Source organism: Oncorhynchus mykiss, chromosome 2 (genome assembly GCF_057628025.1).
Source record: "Oncorhynchus mykiss isolate SJ-2025 chromosome 2, ASM5762802v1, whole genome shotgun sequence".
NCBI lineage: Eukaryota > Metazoa > Chordata > Actinopteri > Salmoniformes > Salmonidae > Oncorhynchus > Oncorhynchus mykiss.
The window spans coordinates 28100555-28121056 of NC_143023.1; the positions used below are offsets into that span (position 1 = coordinate 28100555).

The following is a 20502-nucleotide window of genomic DNA, read 5'->3' on the forward strand; positions in this document are numbered from 1 at the left end:
TTAATCACGATAAGAGGAGTGTTATCTTATTTTCTTGTCAGTTTGATGTAAATGTACAGAAAGGATTTTTGTCAGTGCTTCTACTATAAATCATGATTATTCCAACAGTGCAAAGCTTTAGGCTCAGCTCATTTTATAATCTCTGCGTTCCCCCTGAAATCTTCCCTTAATTGGCAGTCCATTCCCTGCATGCTCTTATTACTGCTACCCAGACATGAATAAAAGGATGTTTACACATTTGCTGTCATCTTCAGCTTTTAAATTTTCTTGACAGACGTTAATGCACCACAAATAAACCCTAGCAGAGTGCTTGTGTAAGAAGTGGTCCAGAACCATGCTTGCCTGATGACTAACCTTGCATGAGATTTGAGGACTCGCATTAGCTCCCGTGAGCTAATGCCTAGGCTTCAGCTCAGCGGGCTAACTCAGTGTTGATGCTCAGAGGACTTGCCACTTACCAGTTAATTTGCATGTAAATGTTAAAGTTAATCGTTGCAGATAAACATATCCCTGAGCCACCTGTCCCTCCCTCTTCAACCTGACTCATCCTCTGCCATTGGGCCACTTTGTCATTTGGCCTTAGATAAGAGCAACATTTTAATGGTTTAAAAAAAAGCAATGAACACTTCTCATCTCTGATCTTCAACTGGCAATCATTATTTATTGTCCTCTTTTATTATTTTCTCCTCCGTCATGTCTTATTTTTCTATGATCTGTTTGCCAATGGGTATGTATAAGCCTTTCCACAAAAGTTGCATTTTAGTGGATCTATTTACCAAAACTAACATTTAGTCTTTTAGGGGAGAAAAACCACACCATCAGACATAACAGAAATAAAGGCACAGCCTCCAACCAAATGGAATGCACTGTGGTTTCAAGCTTAGTCAAGCTTAGTCCTCACAACAGAAGTCTCCAACGTGTTTCCTGAGCGTGCAATTATTTTTATGGAAACCTTTCAATTAATCATAACTAGGGGAGCAACTGTCATAAACACAAATATTGTGATTACACAGAAAGATATAGAGAGAGAGAACGAGAGATCGAGAGAGAGAGAGATCGAGAGACAGAGATTGAGAGACAGAGAGATCAAGAGAGAGATCGAGAGACAGAGATTGAGAGACAGAGAGATCAAGAGAGAGATCGAGAGACAGAGATGCTTTGAGGTAATTATACATCTCTCAGAGAGCTAAGGCTTTGTTCTCTTTGTAATTGCGTCTGCTGACTGGCAGGCCCATCAAGATAAATTCTTCCAGGCAAAGCAACACTTAGCAAAGCCATAAAACTGAGAATCCTAACTAATATAACCTCACACCAAACACCAGTCTAGGACTTTGTCAAGTAAAAGCAGACTTCCATATTCACATGAAATCACCATTTGAGGCAATTCCTAATAGGCTACATGGAAAAGGGCTTAAAGCAAAATATGTGTAAAGATATGCAGCTTTGTAAACCTCAACGATCAAAAGTATATCATGGAATGGTGAAAGGGGTTGAAATGAATAGTTGATGGACCAATGAAACTGGAAAAAGAGGATATTCAACAGGACAGAAATTCACACTGGAGAACAGAATGTTATTTTCACAACCTAGTACACTCTCATTCTGCTCACTCCCTCTCCCCTCTGGAAAGTATGAATTCCGGTAGATTTTCCAGTTTGGAAGCGTTTGGAGGATATATTAACCAGTGCACTGGCAGAGCTAATTTCCTGTTACTAAATTGCACTGACTGCACCCAATAGTGTTGGGACTATGTCAGCTGAGCACAATATAATATTATGGGGCACCTTGCAACAAAAGCTCATAATGCTAAGGGCTAGACGCTAGATGTTGTAGCGGTTGCCATTTAAAGGTAATTTCCAACTGAGCCGAGATATGCAGCTTTTACCGTGAATGCAGTCTCCGCAAACACAGGAATATTGCCTTTAAATGTCAATGACGCTTTACTCTGATATTTCGCGCTATGGATTTAATCTAGGCCTAGGTCATGATAGGTATTGCTAAACTGTACATAAGGTTAGGGTTGAGGCTTCATGTCCACATCCCAGTCCAACCCTAAACCGATCCTCAACCACAACCCTAACCCCAGCTTCATGTCCACATCCCAGTTCAACCCTAAACCGATCCTCAACCACAACCCTAACCCTAGCTTCATGTCCACATCCCAGTCCAACCCTAAACCGATCCTCAACCACAACCCTAACCCCAGCTTCATGTCCACATCCCAGTTCAACCCTAAACCGATCCTCAACCACAACCCTAACCCTAGCTTCATGTCCACATCCCAGTTCAACCCTAAACCGATCCTCAACCACAACCCTAACCCTAGCTTCATGTCCACATCCCAGTTCAACCCTAAACCGATCCTCAACCACAACCCTAACCCTAGCTTCATGTATACATCCCAGTTCAACCCTAAACCGATCCTCAACCACAACCCTAACCCTAGCTTCATGTCCACATCCCAGTTCAACCCTAAACCGATCCTCAACCACAACCCTAACCTTAGCTTCACGTCCACATCCCAGTTCAACCCTAACCCTAGCTTCATGTCCACATCCCAGTTCAACCCTAAACCGATCCTCAACCACAACCCTAACCTTAGCTTCATGTCCACATCCCAGTTCAACACTAACCCCAGCCTCAACCACAACCCTGACCCTAGCTTCATGTCCACATCCCAGTTCAACCCTAAACCGATCCTCAACCACAACCCTAACCTTAGCTTCATGTCCACATCCCAGTTCAACACTAACCCCAGCCTCAACCACAACCCTGACCCTAGCTTCATGTCCACATCCCAGTTCAACCCTAAACCGATCCTCAACCACAACCATAACCCCAGCTTCATGTCCACATCCCAGTTCAACCCTAAACCGATCCTCAACCACAACCCTAGCTTCATGTCCACATCCCAGTTCAACCCTAAACCGATCCTCAACCACAACCCTAACCTTAGCTTCATGTCCACATCCCAGTTCAACCCTAAACCGATCCTCAACCACAACCCTAACCCTAGCTTCATGTCCACATCCCAGTTCAACCCTAAACCGATCCTCAACCACAACCCTAACCCTAGCTTCATGTCCACATCCCAGTTCAACCCTAAACCGATCCTCAACCACAACCCTAACCTTAGCTTCATGTCCACATCCCAGTTCAACCCTAAACCGATCCTCAACCACAACCCTAAACCTAGCTTCATGTCCACATCCCAGTTCAACCCTAAACCGATCCTCAACCACAACCCTAACCCTAGCTTCATGTCCACATCCCAGTTCAACCCTAAACCGATCCTCAACCACAACCCTAACCCTAGCTTCATGTCCACATCCCAGTTCAACACTAACCCTAGTCTCAACCACAACCCTAACCCCAACCCTAACACTGGCCTCAACCACAACCCTAACCCTTAACCGTTAACACCAACCCAAGCCTTAACACCCTCTTTGTGTGAATACACTGTAACAATGAGTAAATAGAATACAATACTTGTTTCACTGTATTTATGTAAATAAGTACACACTAATCCTAGTGGTTAGAGCGTTGGACTAGTAACCGAAAGGTTGCAAGTTCATGTCCCCGAGCTGACAAGGTACAAATATGTCGTTCTAACCCCCGAACAGGCAGTTATCCCACTGTTCCTAGGCCGTCATTGAAAATAAGAATTTGTTCTTAACTGACTTGCCTAGTTAAATAAAGGTAAAATAAGAAAATAAAATAAAAAACACAGTAATAACAGTAATACCAACAATGCAATGTAAAGCGTGACAAACAATTAACATTTTAAACCCATTTTTGTAGCACTGGCAAACTCATCACTTTTTGCCCTTGGAATCCATTTGTGATGTTCTACCTGTTTGTGGAATACTATTTTCGGGCTCTTGGTTTTTTCCAATGGTCTTTGCTTTGTACCTCACTTACAGACTCCACTCTCTCTCTTCGCATTGGGGTATTTAGTAACGGCACACCACCACGTCGTATTGATGATGACGTCTTTGGGCTTGTTCCCTCGGCTTGGAGGTGAGGATGGAGAGATAAGGAAAAGGTCAGGCTGGAACAGAGGGGAGGAAAGGAAAGGAAGGGAAAGGAATGGAAAGGGAAAGCAAATGAAAGGAAAGGAAAACAAGAAAAGGGAAAGGAAAAAACTCATTCCTTTCTATTATTCCAGGTACAGTGACTTCAGAAAGTTCACAGCCCTTGACTTTTCCCACATTTTCTTGTGTTACAGCCTGAATTCAACATTGATTAAATTGATATGTTGTGTCACTGGCCACAATATTAAAGTGGAATAATGTTTTTAGAAATGTTTGCAAATTCATTCAAATTAAAGCTGAAATATCTTGAGTCAGTAAGTATTCAATCCCTTTTATTATGGCAAGCCTAAATAAATTCAGGAATAAAAAGGTGCTTAAACAAGTCACATAATAAGTTGCATGGATTCACTCTGTGAGCAATAATAGTGTTTAACATGATTTTTGAATGACTAGGTCCCTAGCCCTCAGTCGAGCAGTGGATTTCAAACACAGATTCAACCACAAAGACCAGGGAGGTTTTCAAATGATTCGCATAGAAGGGAAGCTATTGGTAAAAATATAAAAGCAGACATTGAATATCACTTTGAGCAAGGGGAAGTTATTAATTACACTTTGGATGGTGTATCAATACACCTAGTCACTACAAAGAGACATGCGTCATTCCTAACTCAGTTGCCGGAGAAGAAGGAAACCTCTCAGAGTTTTCACCATGAGACCAATGGTGACTTTAAAATAGTTACAGAGTTTAATGGCTGTGATAAGAGACAACTGATGATGGATCAACAACATTGTAGTTACTCCACAATACTAACCTAAATGACAGAATGAAAAAAAGGAAGCTTGTACAGAATGAAAAATATTCCTAAACATGCGTCCTGTTTGTGGCAAATAAATTAACTTAATGTCCTGAATACAAAGCATGTTTGGGGCAAATCCAACACAACAAATCACTGAGTACCACTCTTTATATTTTCATGCATGGTGGTGGCTGCATCATGTTACGGGTATGCTTGCCATTGGCAAGGACTAGGAAGTTTTTTTAGGATAAAAATAAATGGAATAGAGCTGAGGACAGGCAAAATCCTAGAGGAAAACATGGTTCAGTCTGCTTTCCACCAGACACTGGGAGACAAATTCACCTTTTAGCAGGACAATAACCTAGTTGCTTACCAAGACAACACTGAATGTTCCTGAGTGGCCTAGTTACAGTTTTGACTTAAATTGTCTTGAAAATCTATGGCAAGACTTGGAAATGGCTGTCTAGCAATGATCACCAACCAACTTGACAGAGCTTGAAGAATTTTAAAATAATAATGTGCAACTATTGAACAATAAAGGTGTGTAAAGATCTTAGAGACTTACCCAGAAAGACTCCCAGCTGTAATCGCTGCCAAAGGTGATTCTAACATAAGTATTGACTCAGTGCTGTGAATACTTAAGTGAATGAGATATTTCTGTATTTAATTTCCATAAATGTTCAAACATTTCTAAAACATGTTTTTACTTTGTCATTATGGGGAATTGTGTGTAGATGGGTGAGAAAAACAATCAATTTAATCAATTTTGACACAACAAAATGTGGAATAAGTCAAGGGATATGAATACTTTGTGAGGAAATGTACTCAAGTCGGAGACTGTCTGTGATAATAATGAGAGAATCTTTACGGCTCCTCTCTCAGGTATGTTGCTGTAATGATGAAAGGTGCATTGCCATAGCATCATTTACAGCACCTTCTTCAGGCTGGTCTCAGGTGTTCTGCAAATGAACATGTCAACGTGCATGTTTTTGAAACTTCTCAGGTGTGCTGTGGGAAAATATCTGGTGTGGAAATGAAAACCAACTCAAGCTTTCAGTATCAAGTCCTGAACATGGTTTGCACATTAACCAAACCAGGCCACAAAGTGTTAATTGCTCTTCTTCTGCTAAAGAATTTTGTTAGCAGCACATTTTGTCAAAATAACCTTGAGTTTACTATGAGGATATCATTGTGATATCACAGAGGAAATGTATTGTATAATACAGCACTACATTATGTTGTGTGCTAAATCCCCAAAGTCACCTTAACCCTTTACTAAGCAGTTCAAAGATAAATCACAGAGATGGAAAAGCTGCATTATTTTGAGTTCAAAGCAGCCTTGAGTAGCTTTCCCTTTTGTGTATAGTCAATGAGACATAACCCTGACTTCAAAAGCCGGCAGATTAACCTTCTCCCCTTGTTTCAGCGTTGGGGCATTTCTGCAAGTATAAAAAAAAACAACTGCTGAGTTACTGCTCTCTTTTGGAGGAAAAAGAGCCACTGGTTTAACCCCGTCTGAATACAAATAAGAAAGACACATCCATTCCCTCTGCAGTCGGACACACAGGCCTATACGAGCAGTTCAGTAGCTGCTACCTGCCAACTTCTGACTTCCCTAAATAACGTATTTTGCACATTGAGTGGCTTGACTTATGTGAGGCTCACTGGTGGGACCTTGAGCAAACAAAAAAATATATATATTTCTACACCCAGGCTAGTCCTTTGTGACCAGCTGATTAGAGACAATGCAGCTGACACCCTTATATTTAGACTGACACCAAGTCTGCATGGATAAATGGCTTTCCAGAAGGTGTATCCCCACTTCGGCTACCATCACATCAGGCTCGGTTGCTGCTTCGCGTCATGGGGAGGGAGTAGAAGAGTCCTAAAATTTTTATGATGAGCATCATCCCACAAATCATATAGTCACACTATATGTTATGTCTCTCCAGCTTGCTTTTACACTTGGTAAGGTGACAAACTCCAAACTTCTAGTGCTGAATGTTCTTCATAGCCACTGTGAGAGTTCTTCTCATTCTTCCTCCATTACAGCCATTCACTCAGAAGCTGAGTCCGAAATGGCACCCTATTTCCTACATAGTGCACTACTATTGAGCAGAGCCCTATGGTCAAAAGTAGTTCACTTTATAGAGAAAGGGGTGCAATTTGGGACGCACATTCATTCTGCTATGCTCTGCCACCCGGCTCCCCCCTGCCACTCCTCCACTCTGGGGGCAGGCCACTGTCACTTACCCCCATATGCCAGTGCTGCCCATCTGGGCTTGTCAGAGCGCATCTCATCTCCCAGGCTAAGCTGGCAGAAAATATCCCCGTGGAGAAGAGGGAAGGATGGGAGGGAAGAGAATGAGGGATGCCAGGAGGCAACTTGTCTTCCAAGGGAAATGCAGGTAGTCTACTTTTTATAGGACAACGTATGATGATGAGACCAAGAGTGCATGCACTCACTTTCTGTCTCAGATGTTTGTTATAATTACATTTTGATGCAGTACAGTTTTTTCTGGGGGCCATGTGTAACTAAAAAACCTGTATGTATGGCCTAAGATATCATTAGAGCCACAAAAAATGAACCAAGGTAATGCCCTTATTTAGAACCTAAAAATAAGCAGGTAAATACTGCTTTGAGTTTGACTCAGTCTAGGAGTATCAGTTATAGAAGTTATCTAGGTCGCGCTTCTTTTTCGTGTGTGCAATTTACTTCTCAATCAAAAATGATATTGATTACATATGTAATATGAATGTAATTGCTTAGAATGATTATTCTCATGAGATGTTTGCCAGAGCAATAAAAAAAGACAAAATATACAGTACCAGACAAAAGTTTGGACACACCTACACATTCAAGAGTTTCTTTATTTTTACTATTTTCTACATTGTAGAATAATATTGAAGACATCAAAACTATGAAATAACACATATGGAATTGTGTAGTAACCAAAAGTGTTATACATATTTTAGATTCTTCAAAGTAGCCACCTTTTGCCTTGATGACAGCTTTGCACACGCTTGGCATTCTCTCAACCAGCTTCACCTGGAATAATTGTCCAACAGTCTTGGAGTTCCCACATATTCTGAGCACTCGTTGGCTGCTTTTCCTTCACTCTTCGGTCCAACTCATCCCGAACCATCTCAATTGGTTTGAGGTCAGGTGATTGTGGAGGCCAAGTCATGTGATGCAGCACTCCATCACTTTCCTTCTTGGTCAAACCAAAAATCTCAAATTTGGACTCATCAGACCAAATTACAGATTTTCACTGGTCAAATGTCCATTTCTTGTGTTTCTTGGCCCAAGCAAGTATTTTCTTCTTATTGGTGTCCTTCAGTAGTGGTTTCTTTGCAGCAATTTATCTATGAAGTCTCCTCTGAACAGTTGGATGTTGAGATGTGTCTGTTACTTGAACTCTGTGAAGCATTTATTCGGCCTGCAATTTCTGAGGCTGGTAACTGTAATGAACGTATCCTCTGCAGCAGAGGTAACTCTGGGTCTTCCTGTCCTGTGGCGGTCCTCATGAGAGCCACTTTTCATCATAGCGCTTGATGGTTTTTGTGACTGCACATTTTCTGGATTGACTGACCTTCATCCCTTAAAGTAATGATGGACTGTCGTTTCACTTTGCTTATTTGAGCTGTTCTTGCCATAATATGGACTTGGTCTTTTACCAAATAGGGCTAGCTTCTGTATACCACCCATACCTTGTCACAATACAACTGATTGGCTCAAACGCATTAAAAAGTTAAAAGTTCATTTGTGGAATTTCTTTCCAAGGCACACCTGTTAATTGAATTGCATTCCAGGTGACTACCTCATGAAGCTGGTTGAGAGAATGCCAAGAGTGTGCAAAGCTGTCATCCAGGCAAAGGGTGGCTACTTTGAAGAATCTCAAATCTCAAATATATTTTTATTTGTTTAACACTTTTTTGGTTACTACATGATTCCGTATATGTTATTTCATCGTTTTGATGTCTTCACTATTATTCTACAATGTAGAAAACAGTAAAAAATTAAGAAAAACCCTTGAATGAGTAGGTGCCCAAACTTTTGACTGGTACTGTATATAAAAGAAAGTTTTATTCAATTACTCACAATTACTCAATGCGCTTATTTTTTGATCATTATAGTAAACATAATACATGTACACTAGTTTCTGACACTTCAGTCTTAGCAAATATAATTTATTTACTGAAGGTGGTATACACAAACTGACAAGCATTACAAACACACAAAATACTAAATCACATTGAACAACAGTTCAAAATAATCTCAACACTGACAGAACTGCATTTGAGATTCTTTTTTTTTTTTTAAACAGTTCAAGTTTTGACTTTCAAACCGAAACATATCTCAATCAAAAAGCGATCAATTCCAGTTAATGAGGAATTTAGTTAATTGGTAAGATACCTCAATGGGTACAGCACAATGGGTAGGATATTCACACACTAGCCAGTCAGCACTACATTTAAATCCCTTGATTATTATGACACCACTAATGTCCATTAAATTGTTACACCAATACACGCATTGCAAAGTCCATGAATTGGCACTGGCAATCTATGTGTCACTCGTGCTGTTCTAGGGGAAGAGAGAAACCCAATCCAATGCTATTGATTCACAGATTCATGTCACCACTCTCAGTTGCCTCAAAAACCATCAAACTAGTTTCAAACCTGTGACCTCTGCTGAAAACTCAACCCCGGGACAGAAAGATCTGGGTCCGCATGTCAAGTGTCTCAGAGTAGGAGTGCTGATTTAGGACAGTTTAAACTTTTCGATCACAATACAGTGCCTTCAGAAAGTATTCACACCCCTTGACTTTTTCCACATTTTGTTGTGTTACAGCCTGAATTTAAAATTGATTCAAGTGAGATTTTTCCACTGTCGTACACACAAAACAGCATAATGCCAAAGTGGAATAATGATTTTCAAAACATTTCAAAATTATACTGAACAAAAATATAAACGCAACATGTTTGTCCCATGTTTCATGAGCTTAAATAAAAGATCCCAGAAATGTTCTTTCCATTTTTGAGCACAAATTTATTTTAAGTCCCTGTTAGTGAGCATTTAACCTTTAACAAGATAATCCATCCACCTGACAGGTGTGGCACATCAAGAAGCTGATTAAACAGCATGATCATTTTATAGGTGTACCTTGTGCTGGGGACAAAAGGCCACTAAAATGTGCAGTTTTGTCACACAACACAATGCCACAGAGGTTTCAAGTTGAGGGAGCGTGCAATTAGCATTCTGACTGCAGGAATGTCCACCAGAACTGTTGCCAGATAATTTAATGTTCATTTCTCTACCATAAGCCGCCTCTAACATCATTTCATTTTTCAATTTGGCAGTATGGCCAACCGGCCTCACAACCACAGATCACATGTAACCATGCCAACCAAAGGACCTCCACATCCGGCTTCTTCACCTACGGGATTGTCTGAGACCAGCCACCCGAACAGCTAATGGAACTGAGGAGTATTTCTGTCTGTGATAAAGCCGTTTTGTATAATTTAAAAAAATTCTGATTGGCTGAGCCTGGCTCCCAAGTGGGTGGGTCTATGCCCTCCCAGGCCCACCTATGGCTGCGCCCCTGCCCAGTCATGTGAAATCCATAGATTAGGGCCTAATTTATTTATTTAAGTTGACTGATTTCCTTATAAACTGTGCGTCAGAGTGAAAAGAAGGAAGCCTGTACATAATTAAAATATTCCAAAACATGCATTGTTTGCAACAAGGCACTAAAGGAATACTGAAACAATGTGGCAAAGCAATTCACTTTTTGTCCTAAATACAAGGTGTTAGATTTGGGGCAAACCCAATACAACACATTACTGAGTACCACTCTCCATATTTTCAAGCATAGCGGTGGCTGCATCATGTTATGCTTGTAATCGCTAAAGACTGGGGAGTTTTTCAGGGTAAAATATAAATGGAATGGAGCTAGGCACAGGCAAATTTCTAGAGGAAAACCTGGTTCAGTCTACTTTCCACCAGACACTGGAAGATTAATTCACATTTCAGCTGGACAATAACCTAAAACACAAGTCCAAATCTACAGTCGTGGCCAAAAGTTTTGAGAATAACACAAATATAAATTTTCACAAAGTCTGCTACCTCAGTTTGTATGATGGCAATTTGCATATACTCCAGAATGTTAGGAAGAGTGATCAGATGAATTGCAATTAATTGCAAAGTCCCGCTTTGCCATGCAAATGAACTGAATCCCCCAAAATCATTTCCACTGCATTTCAACCCTGCCACAAAAGGACTAGCTGACATCATGTCAGTGATTCTTTCATTAACACAGGTGTGAGTGTTGACGAGAACAAGGCTGGAGATCACTCTGTCACGCTGATTGAGTTTGAATAACAGACTGGAAGCTTCAAAAGGAGGGTGGTGCTTGGAATCATTGTTCTTCCTCTGTCAACCATGGTTACCTGCAAGGAAACACGTGCCATCATCATTGATTAGCACAAAAAGGGCTTCACAGGCAAGGATACCGCTGCCAGTAAGATTGCACCTAAATCAACCATTTGTCAGATCATCAAGAACTTCAGGGAGAGCGGTTCAATTGTTGTGAAGGCGGCTTCAGGGCGCCCAAGAAAGTCCAGCAAGCACCAGGACCGTCTCCTAAAGTTGATTCAGCTGTGGGATCGGGGTACCACCAGTACAGAGCTTGCTCAGGAATGGCAGCAGGTAGGTGTGAGTGCATCTGCACGCACAGTGAGGTAAAGACTTTTGGAGGTGGCCTGGTGTCAAGAAGGGCAGCAAAGAAGCCACATCTCTCCAGGAAAAACATCAGGGACAGACTGATATTCTGCAAAAGTTACAGGGATTGGACTGCTGAGGACTGGGGTAAAGTCATTTTCTCCTTTCCGATTGTTTGGGGCATCCGGAAAAAAGCTTGTCCGGAGAAGACAAGGTGAGCGCTACCATCAGTCCTGTCAACAGTAAAGCATTCTAAGACCATACATGTGTGGGGTTGCTTCTCAGCCAAGGGAGTGGGCTCACTCACAATTTTATAAATAAAGAATGGTACCAACACATCCTCAGAGAGCAACTTCTCCCAACCATCCAGGAACAGTATGGTAACAAACAATGCCTTTTCCAGCATGTTGGAGCACCTTGCCATAAAGCAAAAGTGATAACTAAGTGCCTCAGGGAACAAAACATCGATATTTTGGGTCCATGGCCAGGAAACTCCCCAGACCTTAATCCCATTGAGAACTTGTGGTCAATCCTCAAGAGGCGGGTAGACAAACAAAAACCCACAAATTCGGACAAACTCCAAGTATTGATTATGCAAGAATGGGCTGACATCAGTCAGGATGTGGCCCAGAAGTTAACTGACAACATGCCAGAGCGGATTGCAGAGGTCTTGAAAAAGAAGGGTCAACACTGCAAATATTGACTCTTTGCATCAACTTCAAGTAATTGTCAATAAAAGCCTTCGACACTCATGAAATGCTTGTAATTATACTTCAGTATTCCATAGTAACATCTGACAGAAATATCTAAAGACACTGAAGCAGCAAACTTTGTGTAAATTAATATTTGTGTCATTCTCACAACAGTGAATGTTCCTGAGTAGCCGAGTTACAGTTTTGACTTAAATCTGCTTGAAAATCTATGGCAAGACCTGAAAATATTTTGCTAGCAATGATCAACAACCAATTTGACAGAGCTTGAAGAATTTTGAAAAGAATAAGGGGCAAATGTTGCACAATCCAGGTGTGAAAAGCTGTTAGAGACTTGCCCAGAAAGACTCCCAGCTGTAATCGCTGGCAAAGGTGATTCTAACATGTGTTGACTAAGTGGGTTGAATACTTACGTAATAAAGATATACCATTTACAAATGTTAGTATTTTTCTTCCACTTGACATTACAGATTATTTGTAGAGGAATTTAATTGTACATTTTTTCAACCATTTTAATCCCACTTTGTAACAACAAAATGTGGAAAAAGTCAAAGGGTGTTAATACTTTCTGAAGGCAATGTATATACGCTTAGTAGGACAGGAGGGCTGTAGCAAGACCTGATCCTACATCAGCACTCTTACTCTGGGGGCTTGGTACATACTGGGAAGCTAGTCATTACTTTAGTTTTGCACACCTCAAGGCAATGAAAAGTAACACTATCATATAGACTTGGGCTCAGTCCCAAAATCAGCACTATTTTTAGGCTCTGGTCACCTTTATCGGTCTTGGTCAAAAGTAGTACACTATAAAGGGAAGAGGGTGCCATTTGGGATACAAACCCTGCATCACGGATGGTTAGCAGCACTGATGAGCCGTAGAATGGGTTACTCGTCCAGCTTGATTTGGGGTAGAGCAGTCATTACCACCCTTTCAAATTAAAAGCATAACAGGCTAATTATAGTCAAGTTTATGCATGCATATAACCTGCGCAAAATGTAAATGATCACAATCAGAAATGGTACCCATTAATAGTAAGTAAGGAATTCTGATCATTTTCTGCAACTGTGTAGACTGAATAACAAAAAATAGGACAATTGAACTCAGAATTGCTGTAATGGGGACACTGAAGTGATATGAACCTTTTTGTATTTATCATTTGACACACAGGGCAATGGCAAAGAAACTGATTGAAGAAACTCCAGTTTTTCTGAAAGAAATAGAACTACCCCTTGCATATCTAGTGACCGCACAGCAACAGAACCTTTGACATAAATACATGATAATAGATTCTCTTAATTTTCATTTAGAGGAACCCTGTTCTTAAAAGACTACTACATTTGAATGAATAATGCATGTTTTAGTCAGCATCTTTAGAAAACTGGCAACATATTTTCCTGGACACACTCTTTGAAAGTTTTATCTGCCTTGAATTAATATCTCAAATAATCTAGAAGGGGAATAATTTATTATCCATGGGCCACAATAGTTCAAAACAGTTAATGGCAAATATTAAAGCCTCAATGAAGCACAAGATAATCCAAATCACAACTAATAACACATACTTAATGGTACTGTAGACTGGTGACCATATTTTCAAATTCACTTTGGTTTCTCTCAAAGGAATACTTCGGGATTTTGGCAATGAAGCCCTTTATCTACTTCCTCAGGGTCAGATGAACTCATAGATACCCTTTTTATGTCTCTGTGTGTGGTTTGAAGGAAGTTGCTAGCGCTACTAGTGTTAGCACAATGACTGGAAGTGTATGGGTATCTGCAGCCTGGGCAACTCCAGTCCTCGGGGGCCTGATTGGTGTCACACTTTTGCCCCAGCTAACACACCTGACTCCAATAGTCAACTAATCATGAGCTTCAGTTAAAAAAACTATTAGTTTAAATCAGATGTGTTTGCTAGGGATCGGGGGAAAAGTGTGACACCAATCAGGTCTCAGAGGACTGGAATTTCCCAGGCCTGAAGCAGATACCCAGCTAGCATATACCCATAGACTTCCAGTCATTGTGCTAATGCTAGTTAGGATTGGCTCGCGAAACTACTTCTAACTTCCTTCATACTGCACGCAGAGGCATAAATATGGTACCCACGAGTTCATTTGACTCTGGGTAAGTAGACAATTGCCAGAATCTCACAGTATCCCTTTAAGGTTTTGGCAACATTCTGCAATTATGTAAATTGCCAATTAGAAAGGCAACATGACAAAGCTACAACTTTGTGCAGGAGGGTAGGCTAAGCCACAAAGGTGTGATTTATCAGATAACTGTATAACAAATCACAAACCAATCAAGTATGAAACCAAGACCAAGTCATCCTAAAGTCCCACCTGGGCTTTGCTGAAAACCTACATTACACACTCAAATAAGTACAGGTATAGATAGATAGGTTCAGTGTTTAAGACTAATAAAAAAACATCCATGAATTTATACTATACATTTTTGCTCATAAATAAGTATATTAAAGAAATTCCTATATCTCAAAAATACATGTTGTGTAGCACTTTCTGCAGGTACAGACAATGCATCCTTAAATCGTGACTCATGTATTCCCTCGTCCCATGCTAAATGCCATTGAATTTCTACTGCATTTCACGCTCTGTGTGAGGACATGGTTGTCTCATCAAACAGCACAGTCTCTCATCCTAGATACAGATTACATCATATCAACTATCCTCAAATCGGAGACAATCCTCAATCACAGAAGTTCCTTTTAAAAAGAGATTGAACGAGATCTTAAGCACTTGCAAATTCATAACATATTGCAGGAAACATACATTTATCGTGCAGGACGTAACATGTCATACAAAATGAATGACGTCGTATACAATTGTGCACCATTCTCCGGGACCCATTTTGTCTCGTGAGCGCTACTTTCAAAACTACTGGTTGAAATTATACAGAACCTTTCTTGCATCACCTTCAATAATCCAAAGCCCCAACATCTTATCATCTGTAAATATCAACTCAAATTATGTCCTGCACGTGAGTACATCTGCAAAGGGCCCCAGGAGGTTTTTGTTAAAGATGCAGCGCACCCACACCAGGTACGTCGTAAAGGGTTTGATGTTTTCAGAGAAGGTATAGTTCTGGTGGGGGAGAATATAAGGCATGTACGTGTTCTCTCCTTGCTCCTGGATCCACACTTCGTACTTCACTTCCCTGACCTTCAGGTACTTCAGGTTCCAGGGGATTTGCCACGACACAGTCAGCATGGCCTCGTTGGTGGCCTGGACCGATGTCTGGCACTGGGGCTCTCTGACCTGGCCTGGGTGGACCGTGCTGGCAGGCTTGGCCTTCTTCAGATTGGGCCTGGTTTTCACTGTCGCTCTGAGAGCCTCTAGTAAAGAAGGGATGTCCACTATGGTGTCCTGGTAGATGCGATAGAGCCACTCTGGGTTGCGGCAACACAGGTGTCTGGGCACTTCCTTACTGGCCAGGATGTGTTCCTGGTCTTCCTTATCCAGGTGGGCTATACCTCCCTGCTCCCAGGGCCTCTCTGGGTAGGCCACAGAGTTCTCCTCCACCATGTTCCTCCAGGCCACATACTGCAGGTCCATGCCTGGTAGAGAGGCTAGGGTTTTGTAAGGGGTGTACTGCTCTGGGTTGACCGCATAGGGGAAGAGCTCCACTACGACGGCCCCCCGGGAGAGGAAGAGAGAGGAGACCAGCTGGGCCCCGTGCATGCTGACCAATATGGAGGCCCCGCTGATGACCTTGATGATACTGGGGAAGGTCTGCTCCTCCAGAGACACTGTCACCGCTCTCATCTGGAACTCCTGCGCTAACGCCAGGATCAGCTCCGCTTCATTCAGGATGAGTCTGTTGATGGAGCGACTGAACACTACGATGTACTCGTCCTTTTCCTCCGCTGCGCTCTCCTCTCCTCCTCGCGTGGTGATATTGAGCTTCTCCATCAGCGATGAGGAAAACTGCCGGATCTCGTTCCCAGAGACCAGGATGTTGGCTTTGGGGCCCTGTGGCTGGACAAAGCCGTACTGGTACCATGTGGTCATCTTGGACAAGCCCACATAGGACTTTGTGAAGCACATAAGTTTGCCAAAGTTCTTCAGCTGTTCTTTGAGAAGTGGCTGCTTGCTGCTCAGCAGGCGGTAGAGGTCAAAGTGTGCGCCCTCACCCCAGCCCTCCATGAAGACCAGGCGGGCCTCATCGTCCAGGTCCGAGTACTGCTGCATGGTGTAGAAGATGGGAAGCAGGTCATCGTGGAAGACGTGCATCAGATTATCCGGATTGAACCGGTTGAGGATGAGGGTGACGTCAGGAATGAACACAGGCTTGGGCATGAACTTGAGGGCAGCTGCGGGCAGCTCCAGGAAGTTGAAGTACTGGGTGTTGTGATCCTCCACAGAGGACAGGTCCAGCAGAGCCGGCTGGAATCGCCGGGGCCCCAGGTTGGGCAGCATGAAGGAGGAGTTGCTGTGGAAGAAGACAAACTCTTCGGCCTCGGTGCAGTAGCACAGGTAGTCGAAGCGGCAGATGCGATCAGTGTGCATCTTGCCGGTGCAGACCATACGGGTGCCATACTCCTGGAGGGCCAGCAGAGCAGCGTGGTAGTCTATCCGGGCCTGGGACAACTCCTGGGACTGGCGGGTCAGCTGCAGCTCCTCCTCCAGTACTGCAGCGTGCTCGCTTAGCCTCACGTACTTCCAGAGCAGTGCTGCCACCACTGACACCAGCAGGCCGTTCAGTATCGCCGCCACGTTCATCCTGCAGCTCGCCGCACGCATCACAGCTCCACGTCCAATTTGATCTCTGACCTCACACGCATGCTTCGACTCCCGCTAGCCAGGCGCCGATACACCTGGAGAGAGAGAGAGAGAGAGAGAGAGAGAGAGATGGTGGGGGGAGGGAGGGAGGGAGGGAGAGAGATTATTTTTAGCATATTACTGATATCATGTTTCCAACTGAACATAATATATTTCAGACTTTCCAAATTCAAATTACATTCAAACTCAAAGTAATCATATAAATAATATCAAACAAAGCGCAAGCCTATTATTTATAGTGCTATTGATGAAGGTCTACATACCGGTAGAACAATTTCCATTTTAGGGATCAAAGCATGGCTCAGAGCCCCTTTCCCTTGGAGAAGCCTTTGTCTGTGTCCCAAATAAATGGATACTCCGGGATTTTGCCAATGAAGCCCTTTACCTACTTCTCCAGAGTCAGATGAACTCGTGGATACCATTTTTGTGCCTCTGCATGCAGTTTGAAGGAAGTTTCTCACTAGCGTTAGCTCAATGGCTATCTAGCTTTAAGGCAATGACTGGAAGTCTATGGAAACTAACAACACTAGTTAACATAGGCTCGCAATACTACCTCTTAACATCCTTCATACTGGACACAGAGACATGCAAATGGTATCCACAAGTTCATCTGACTCTGGGGAAGTAGACAAATGGCCTCATTGCCAAAACCTCAAAGTATTAATTTTAAGTGCACTACTTTTGACCAGGACTCATATGGCTCTGATCAAAAGTAGTGCACTGTATAGGCTAGGGAAAAGTGTGCCATTTGAGCCATATCCTTTGTTTACCTTGGTGGATAAGCACAGGCTTTCCAGGAACCTCAAATCCCACTCCCCTCCTGGTTATGTCTTGATGAATGACATTGTGAGGAGAGAAAGGGGAAAATAAAAGTTACTCTTAAAACTACACTAATCTGCATATTGAGAGAACAAGTGAGTCATGTGGTGAGACAGACCATCTGCATCCTAAATGCTATTCCCTATATAGTGCACTACTTTTGATCTGTCCAGGATCCATAGGGCTGCAGTAAAAAGTAGTGCACTATTTGGGATCCCAAGCAATTGCATCCAGACTATGGGGGTAAATAGTCATCTAAAGGTTAACTGCTACAAGAACAAATGTTTCTATAGGCTAGCCTCTGCCTGAGATACTATAAATATCACTTCCCATAATAGCGGCTGATATTACAATAATATAATTTTTGCAGTATAAAAAAGTTGAGGGTGTTCACTGCTTTATATCACCATAACTTAGCAATACTCAAAAAGAAGAGTCAAGAGATTTAGTCCGTAGATGCCAATGACTACGCTATCTCCCTAACCTTCAACTTTGGGCTGCAGACACTAAATACACTTCATTCCTCTCCCTGGAGCCAGACGGTCTGCAGTAGACTTGGTCGGTATACTGTATATGCCGCATTCCAGAGTATTTGGTAATAGCCACGGGACTCTGCCTAGAAGGCCAGCATCCCGGAGTCGTCTCTTCACTGTTGACGTTGAGACGGGTGTTTTGCGGGTACTACTTAATGAAGCTGCCAGTTGAGGACTTGTGAGGCGTCTGTTTCTCAAACTAGACATTCTAGTGTACTTGTCTTCTTGCTCAGTTGTGCACCTCCCACTCCTCTTTCTATTCTGGTTAGAGCCAGTTTGCGCTGTACTGTGGAGGGAGTAGTACACGGCGTTGTACGATATCTTCAGTTTCTTGGCAATTTCTTGCATTGAATAGCCTTCATTTCTCAGAACAAGAATAGACTGACGAGTTTCAGAAGAAAATGCTTTGTTTCTGGCTATTTTGAGCCTGTAATCGAACCCACAAATGCTGATACTCCAGATACTCAACTAGTCTAAAGAAGGACAGTTTTATTGCTGCTTTAATCAGGACAAACGTTTTTAGCTGTGCTATCAATCACAAAAGGGTTTTCTAATGCTCAATTAGCTTTTTAAAATTATACACTTGGATTAGCTAACACAATGTGCCATTGGAACACAGGAGTGATGGTTGCTGATAATGGACCTCTGTACGCCTACGTACAGTTGAAGTCCGAAGTTTAAATACACCTTAGCCAAATACATTTAAACTCAGTTTTTCACTATTTAATCCTAGTAAAAATTCAGTTAACTTAGGTGAGTTAGGATGACCACTTTATTTTATGTCAGAAAAATAGTAGAGAGAATGATTTATTTCATATTTTATTTCTTTCATCACATTCCCAGTGGGTCAGAAGTTTACATACACTCAATTAGTATTTGGTAGCATTGTCTTTAAATTGTTTAACTTGGGTCAAACGTTTCAGGTAGCCTTCCACAAGCTTCCCACAATAAGTTGGGTGAATTTTGGCCCATTCATTCTGACCGAGATGGTGTAACTGAGTCAGGATGTAGGCCTCCTTGCTCGCACACACTTTTTCATTTCTGCCCACAAATTTTCTATGGGATTGAAGTCAGGGCTTTGTGATGTCCACTCCAATACCTTGACTTTGTTGTCCTTAAGCCATTTTGCCACAAATTTGGAAGTATGCTTGGGGTCATTGTCCATTTGGAAGACCCATTTGTGACCAAGCTTTAACTTCCTGACCGATGTCTCGAGATGTTGCTTCAATATATCCACATAGCATCATGAGGGATGAAAACTATCTATTTTGTGAAGTGCACCAGTCCCTCCTGCAGCAAAGCACCCCCACAACATGATGCTGCCACCCGCGTGCTTCACGGTTGGGATGGTGTTTTCCTCCAAACATAACGATGGTCATTATGGCCAAACAGTTCAATTTTTTTTTTCATCAGACCAGAGGACATTTCTCCAAAAAGTACAATCTTTGTCCCAATGTGCAGTTGCAAACCGTAGTCTGGATTTTTAATGCTGGTTTTGGAGCAGTGGCTTCTTCCTTGCTGAGCGGCCTTTCAGATTTGGTCGACATAGGACTCGTTTTACTGTGGATATAGATACTTTTGTACCTGTGTCCTCCAGCATCTTCACAATGTCCTTTGCTGTTGTTCTGGGATTGATTTGCACTTTTCACAACAAAGTACGTTCATCTCTAGGAGACAGAACGTGTCTCCTTCCTGAGCGGTATGACGGCTGCATGGTCCCATGGTGTTTATACTTGTGTACTATTGTTTGTACAGATGAACGTGGTATTTTCAGGAGTTTGGAAATTGCTCCCAAGGATGAACCAGACTTGTGGAGGACAACAATATTTTTTCTGAGGTCTTGGCTGATTTCTTTTGATTTTCCCTTGATGTCAAGCAAAGAAGCACTGAATTTTAAGGTAGGCCTTGAAATACATCCACAGGTACACCTCCAATTGACTCAAATTATGTCAATTAGCTTATCAGAAGCTTCTAAAGCATGACATAATTTTCTGGAATTTTCCAAGCTGTTTAAAGGCACAGTCAACTTAGTGCATGTAGGTCGACCGATAAAGATTTTTCAACGCCGATGCCGATTATTGGAGGACCAAA

At 42.1% G+C, this 20502-nt stretch overlaps 1 protein-coding gene across 2 annotated transcripts in view; it reads right to left on the reverse strand.

Moving 5' to 3' along the window:
- Positions 1–9006: 9006 nt before the first annotated feature.
- The window catches only part of LOC110485998 (protein O-linked-mannose beta-1,4-N-acetylglucosaminyltransferase 2), a 34243-nt gene continuing 22747 nt past the window's right edge, over positions 9007–20502 (reverse strand). The window contains exons 2-3 of one of the 2 annotated variants that reach the window (XM_021557276.3): positions 17830–17889; positions 9007–17094 (exon numbers count right to left, since the gene is read on the reverse strand). In XM_021557276.3, the coding sequence (XP_021412951.1) occupies positions 15245–17020 (1776 nt within the window). In that variant the 5' untranslated portion in view covers positions 17021–17094; positions 17830–17889 and the 3' untranslated portion in view covers positions 9007–15244. The remainder of the gene's footprint in view (positions 17095–17829; positions 17890–20502) is intronic. The other variant, XM_021557284.3, reaches the window with a different exon arrangement.